General features: G+C 33.4%; 1 protein-coding gene across 1 annotated transcript in view; it reads left to right on the forward strand.

The window, feature by feature from the left end:
• Positions 1-7457, forward strand: part of LOC111083003 (glutamate receptor ionotropic, NMDA 2B-like) — a 102471-nt gene extending 95014 nt beyond the window's left edge. The window contains exons 11-13 of the mRNA XM_022397074.1: positions 668-903; positions 5810-5979; positions 6710-7457. Coding sequence (XP_022252782.1) covers positions 668-903; positions 5810-5979; positions 6710-6848 — 545 coding nt within the window. The 3' untranslated portion in view covers positions 6849-7457. The remainder of the gene's footprint in view (positions 1-667; positions 904-5809; positions 5980-6709) is intronic.
• Positions 7458-7817: the final 360 nt, after the last annotated feature.

Consider the following 7817-nt stretch of genomic DNA (forward strand, 5'->3'; position numbering starts at 1 on the left):
AATATCTGCTGAGTCCACCCGCGGGGAATCGAACCCCGGATTTTAATGTTGTAAGTACGGAGACTTATCGCTATCCCACCGATGACAGATGGACGACAGTGAGTCATTTTGAACATTTTCCTCACTACCTAGGTGTTACGATAAATTTGCACCTTAGGCTTAAAAACTACTATTTTTCATTACCATTTATGTAGAGCTTCAATTTATTATTTTGGGAGGTCTTTCTACACTGATTCGCTTTGGACATGCCTAGACATGCTCAGTCTTATCAATTACGATAATTTCTGTCATAATTCTTTGGTTAATAGAGTCAGTAAATTATTCCTCTCTTCAAGTTATCAATAGTTATTTACATATATCGTGTTATAGTACTGAAAAAAAAACCCTATAAAAACCTAGTTATAGAACGTTTTATTTGTTAATCGTTATAAATACCTAAATATACTAACCTAGAATACTTACATATTCTAGTAGTTTCAATTATACAAGTTCTCCTGGTATTGACTAGCTGCCTTCACTCTTGTCTATCACTTCAAAATTAGGGATGACTAGGGCATATTGCCTTCGGGGAGCTTTGCTTAAAATTGAACGAACAAACGATATGCTACTCTCAAATTATATATTTTTAACTGCTAAATTCTCTGTGCACCTACCTCTTTCCATCCAGGTGACTTGGACCGACTCCAAAGGTTCTGGTTGCAAGGTGTTTGCAAGCCCACTAAGAACAAACGAAACGCCAGTAATCCTCTAGACACCAACCAGTTCATGAGTGCCTTCCTGCTGCTTGGATGTGGAGTCATATTCACTCTAGTCGTGTTAGGGTTAGAGCATATATATTTCAAGTACATCCGTCAACACTTGGCTAAGAAGGACACTGGAGGCTGTTTTGCTCTTGTCAGTTTGGTAAGTTTTTCCTCATCTTTCATTCTAACTTGTGATTAAAACTTTAATCTGTTGGATTGCTTCTTGTTTCACTTTATTATCGCTAAACGGGTTTATGTGTATCAAAATTTGATGAATGGTCTCTGCTTACGGTAATCCTGAATAATATACTTGCATATAGGATACGGATCGATGATACGATTCAACATCATACAATTTTGTATTAATTAATCTACCCATTACGTATTATTTTTAATAACTCAGGTTTATCGGACTGTGACCAATCACAGGTTTAAACAACACCTAAAGTAAAAAAAATTGTGCATGTAAAAAATTAAAATGGTTAACCCAAAAAAGGAAAATCGCACATATAGGACAGACAAAATAAAATAAAGTACAAACTGTGTTATGGTAATGTCAAAATTTATTTTGGTACGAGGTATCTGCGATAAAAGCACACACGCACAATGGAAATACACCGTATATTAACCTCTATTGGCTAGCCTCTCATATGAAATGAAACGAGGAATCTAGATATATATATAAAGCACAAAAATATATATGTCTGTCTGTTAGTCCTTTATGTAACTACTCCTAGATCACTGGGCCCAATCTCAACCAAACTTGATGGGATAATAGTTTGGACCAAGGAGCATGTTAATGAGTGGTTCACAACTCCTCCATCCTCATTATTGATCTTATTGAGCATTGATTATTTTACACCAAACAAACAAAACAGCGTTAAGTCTTCAGATTTACAACACTAAAATCAGGGGTTCGATTCCCCTCGGTGGATACAACAGATAGCTCGATGTTGCTTTACTATAAGAACACACACATTGAATTTTCTACAACACAACATACACGCGGTGTGGGGGACCGCAGACAAACGTCTTATATATCTCAGAGAGTGCACCAGCACTCTCTGTGGAGGAATGTAATGAAAAAATGGCCGCCACTATTGCAATAATACTTAAACTCAAATGAAGTTGATATTACAACAGCCATCATAACGATGATATGAAGAGCCGTTTCTTGAATTTTTCAAATATTAATTAAACTCAAATGAAGTTGATACTACAACAGCCATCATAACGATGATATGAAGAGCCGTTTCTTGAATTTTGCAATAATACTTAAACTCAAATGAAGCTGATATTACAACAGCCATCATAACGATGATATGAAGAGCCGTTTCTTGAATTTTGCAATAATACTTAAACTCAAATGAAGTTGATACCACAACAGCCGTCATAACGATGATATTAAGAGCCGTTTCTTGAATTTTTAAAATATTAATTAAACTCAAATGAAGTTGATACCACAACAGCCGTCATAACGATGATATTAAGAGCCGTTTCTTGAATTTTTAAAATATTAATTAAACTCAAATGAAGTTGATACCACAACAGCCGTCATAACGATGATATAAAGAGCCGTTTCTTGAATTATACTCACTTCCTACTTTGACGCGTGAACTTACAACTTCATCCCATAAGACACTTCTGCGTCAATTGATTAATAACGTGAAACAGTGTGGAATGACATAAAGAGGTGGGTGTTGAAAGCGGGTAACAGAAGCTACTTTTTCTGCTACCTCTTCATACAAAGTCACCCTGACTATCACACAGTGTATACCATGTTTTAAGCATATACATATTGATTATTTAAACCTTGTACAAAACTTTTGGTGAGGTAATAATGTTTATTTTTGAATTTCGCGCAAAGCTACACGAGGGCTATCTGCACTCGCCGTCCCTAATTTAGCAGTGTCATCACCACCCACCGCCAACTCTTGGGCTACTCTTTTACCAACGAATAGTGGGATTGACCGTCACATTATAACGCCCCCACGGCTGAAAGGGCGACCATGTTTGGTGTGACGGGGATTCGAACCCACGACCCTCCATGGCCTTAACCACCTGGCCATGGAGGTAATAATGAATACTGTAATAGTACGTTATGTTATAAATAAATATTGTGAAAGTTAGAATGTTTGCATTATTTATCTTTCCATCCATCCCCCACATTTGTTTTAAGTTCATAACCATGACAAAGGACGGGTACCTCAGCTTGTAAAAAATAACTTTTAAAGGTGGTAGGAAATACGAATATTCAAGCCAACAATATCTGATATCTAAAAACTGCCCTTCGTTGCATAAAACCAGCTATAAAAAGGCTATTGTACTTAATGAAACAACAGAGGCAAATAAAAATTGACTATAATTACAGGTTACTAAAAACAAATAATTGGAGTGATGAATAGAACTTATATCATGTAACTGGCATTCCAATCCCATGATAGTCACATACTCGTTTCAACAGTATAATTAAGCCAAAGATGTTTTGATCCATAAACACTACTATTAAAAAAAAACACGAAATTGCTCTTCATCTTAATAATTTAGTAAATCATCCAATCTCCTCCCTGACCAGTAATACTACTAAAATAGGCAGTCAGTTGCATAAATGATCTTAATTAACCACACATGCTATATTTATAGGCAGTCAGTTGCGTAAATGATCCTAATTAACCACACATGCTATATTTATATGTGACACATATGAAGTCAAAAAGTCTCAGTTTACCTGACCATTGGTTTTTCGTTGTGTGTGGATATTATCCATTAACGATTAATAATTAACATTCCTGCAAATTATAGATTAACTTTTTAATAATTAAAATGTCTTCTATACATATGTGTGTACATATATATATTGATAAAACACTTTATAATATAATAGCGTATTCTGTACATAGGAAACTAGATTGAAATATATTAATATGAAACACTTTCAAGCGGGAAATTAAAATGTTCATTACTGACAATAATACAAATAGACCTTGCTTAATTTTTGGGCAGTTAACACATTTATTTTCAAACACTAATTTATAGTAATTGCCTTACCACATGTCTAACTCATGTGTACGAATTATAAAGATACATTGAATATTTATATACATACAATGTTCTGCCAAAAGTATCCAAACATTTAGTCTCAAAGAGTCGTATTATTCATCATTATTATAATTTAGTGCAGCATTTCCACTGTCCTGAATAACTGCTGCTACTCCAAAGTGTGTATATTGTTTGTCTAAAACCAAATATGGATTTTGCATGTTTTGTGATAGGAACTGTGCCATACGCCTAGTTGTAGAACAGGATAATAACATGATAGTTACTGAAACTTCTGATCATCGAGGGCGCAGTCCTTTTTGTGAGCGGAAACGTTGAGTTTAACCAAATGAAAATGTCTTAACACTATATTTCAACTGTTATTCATAAACATTTCATACTGCTTACATTATCTAACATAATTTAAGACTATCTGAATAGACATAGCAGGATTTACTTTGTGTAATATGCTACTCTGTAAGGTGTTACCACTTTTAGATCAGGTTTCGAAATCAATAAGTACCCATGTCATAATTCAAGAATCTTGGTAACACATTGATATTGCTTATTCGTTTATGGGCTTTGCTGTGTATACAAAATTTATATTTAATTGTATACAATTAAATTTCTGTTTCAGATAACAAAGAAAAATAATTTATTTTTGGCTCGCTCCCCCCCCCCAGTGGCTTAGCGGTAAATCTGAAGTTTTAAAACGATAAAAATTGGGTTTTGATACCCACGGTGACCAGAGCATAGATAACCCATTGTATAACTTTGTGCTATAAACAAACCAAAAATATATAACTTTTCATTAATATATAATAGTGTAATAGAATGTTAACAGACAAAAATAGAGTAAATTAAACTCGACTGGGATTGAATAGTTGTATATATTGCTATATGTTAATTCTTGCCTTTGTTATTTTGTAGGGATGATGCAAATGTCATCCCTACTACCTTGTTTGCATTGTTTTTAAAGGATTGATATTAGCCATCCCTACATTTACTTCCTTTTTTGAAAAGTTTTTCTTTGTTTTTTCTTTGGTTGTTTTTTCAATGCAGTGTTTCAATAGACATATGAAAGTTGTATTTATAGCCAAGTTCTAAATACAACAAGATTCCAGCTGTAATATATATTATTTATCTATTATTGGCTGGTAATTCCTGTTTCACCGTGTACTAAAGCTTTTTAAAAAAATAACAATTTCTATAAGAAAGGTAATGGTAACATTATTTACACTAGAATTTTGAATTTTTTAAATTACTACTACTTATTAATAATACTTATAAAAGCAAATGCTCCGTTTGAAATTATATCACCTCAGTAAAATTGGTTGACACCATTGTCTTGGTTTTTGAATTGTCATGCTATAAAAAACAAGAAGAAAAAAAGAAGAAGAAATTCAAACCTTTTTCTATGATATTTACAGACATTCACAGAACTTGTGACTCAGTAATTACACAGATATTGTTATAACAGGAAACACCGTATAGTATTGTAAAATTCTGATGGCTTATTGAGGAGATATATAAAATACCATTTCGATGAACATTCAGAGCCATCCCTACATAGGCAGTGCTACCGCCTGCCTGATATGAATTTCAAACACTGTAATTTTTTTCTTAAACGAAGAATGATTAATTTCTTTCAACCTACTCAGACAACATTGGTAATGTCAATCAAAAGGATGGGTCCACTAAATAAATAACCTCCATTATTCATTAGTTTCTATGCCACAAAGAAGAATCCTGTTGCTATTTCATAAAAGTTTTCTCATTTGTTTTATATAAGTAACAAAATGATACACACTAAGAAAACACATATTTTGCCACAACTTATAAAACAAAATATCTTAACCAATTTTATTTCCTTAAAGCTATACGTTACATGAACATTCAATTATACTCTAGTTGTTGTTCCCATAAAGTCGTCTTGTTTTCGTCCTACGTCTAATTAATACAGCATAACAACTAATACATTTTTGTTAATCTGGTTTGGAAATCCTAATGCAGTATATTTTTCTCTATAGAGTATGGGAAAATCGTTGAGTTTTCGAGGTGCAGTTTACGAGGCTCAGGACATGTTGAAGCGTCACCGGTGTAAAGACCCAATCTGCGACACCCTCTTGTGGAAAGCTAGACATGAACTCGACATGGCTCGCTTCAAGCTTAAACAGCTGCAGAAAGAACTGTACCTCAAGTAAATTGGGATTTGAATTCTACCGTAAAAATTCAGAATACGCTCAAACAGATTGATTTAAGACAGCTAAAAATAAAGTGAATCAGTAGATAATTTTACATCAGTTTCAAAGGCAGCATTAACGTAGGAAAGTGGGCAAAAATCTCAATGTCAAACATTACCATAGAGAATTTTATATCAGTAGGCATCTCGAGTTCAATTAATTCCAGTGGGAGTTCTATGTCATTACACATCTCGAGATCAATCGATTCCAGTGGGAGTTCTATGTCATTACATATTTCGAGCTGAACCAACTCCAAAATAAAACGTGATATTAGTACACCTCTAGAAATCAATTAGTTCAAATGGTAATTTTACACCAGTACACCTTTCGAGCTCCAAAAGAGGCTTTATATCAATACAAATCTCTATCTGAATCACTTCTAGAATTAATTCTACCCCTGTCCCCCCAGGTATAATTATAGAATATTTCATCTCATAAATATTCGTTCAGTACAACTTTTTCTTGAAATGATGCTTGTGTAATCCCGTAATATTTTCAATGAAACCCTTACCTTATTATTATTATTTTGTATTTCAGTTGATATTAAATTGATTATAAAAGTATTTGGAGTTAGCTGCAAAAGTCTTGAGAATTTGTATTGAAAAAAGAAAGTTTCGTTTGATTGATATTAGCACATAAAAACGAATATTTGGTTTATTATTTTGAAAATTACATTTTCTATTTCAGAACAAGTCCTGTTGACCCTGTAAAGCCACGATACCTCACGAAAAATTACAGCAGTGCAAATGAGTTTCAGCCTCCACATTCAAGACTTTACTATAGGCCAATGCGAAAGGAAATTGCAGAATATGAGACAGTTATTTAGAAATTTAAATGTTTTTCTTTCATTGTATTATTATTGCTAACCTTGTATTATTTATGCAAAAAAATTCTAAGCCTGAGAAGTTTTTACTTAATGTACGTTATGTCAAGTCACTAATATTGTTGTAAACCTGATATTGCATTAATTCTGCCGTTTCTCATTTTTTCGAAAACATTTCTGCTTAAGTTTCTAAGTCTGAGTAATTTTTACTAAGTATACGTTGCATAAAGCCATTAATATTGTTATAAACTGCAAAGAAAATAAGTTTCTCTATGATTGAAAATATTCATGTGTATTTATGTCTTAAAATATGTTACTTTATTTGACGAGTCATTCATTGTGATGGTACATGTTTGCTCAAATGATAAAAAAAAGAAGTTGGAGAGTAGTAATCAAGGTTGGTAGTTATTTGATAAAAAGAAAAAGGGAAAATAAATCACTTAAAGTGTTGGTATAAGGAGAATTATAATTACAAAAATATCAAACCGAAACATAAATATTTCACAAGAAAGTGAATATCTACATAGCGTGGTCACAGTAAATAGACACCACCTTTTCAGAAAAAATGAAAATTTTCAGTCATATTCACATGAATTGATATATTTATAATTTAATTAATATCTAGTAGATCTTCCTTTCGCTTCGTGGAGTTCGTTGATCCTTTGGGGCATCGTTAGAATCATCTTGTCAATTTTAGATTGTGGAATTTTTGCCCACTCTTGCTTCAAAACTTGGAGTAGATTGCTCTTTGGAGTTGGTTTTTTTGGTTGTTTCTTGACTTGCCGGTCGAGTATGGCCCAGAGGTTTTCAATGGGGTTCATGTCAGGAGATTGGCTTGGCCAGGGCAACTTCCGGATACCATTTTCTTCCTGCCACTTTTGGGTGTTTCTAGCAGTGTGACACGGTGCTCCATCTTCCTGGAACAACATTGTGTTCTCGTCCACAATGACCCGAGTAATAAAGTGGCAAGAG

The sequence above is a fragment of the Limulus polyphemus genome, unplaced genomic scaffold (assembly GCF_000517525.1).
Source record: "Limulus polyphemus unplaced genomic scaffold, Limulus_polyphemus-2.1.2 Scaffold3126, whole genome shotgun sequence".
Lineage (NCBI taxonomy): Eukaryota > Metazoa > Arthropoda > Merostomata > Xiphosura > Limulidae > Limulus > Limulus polyphemus.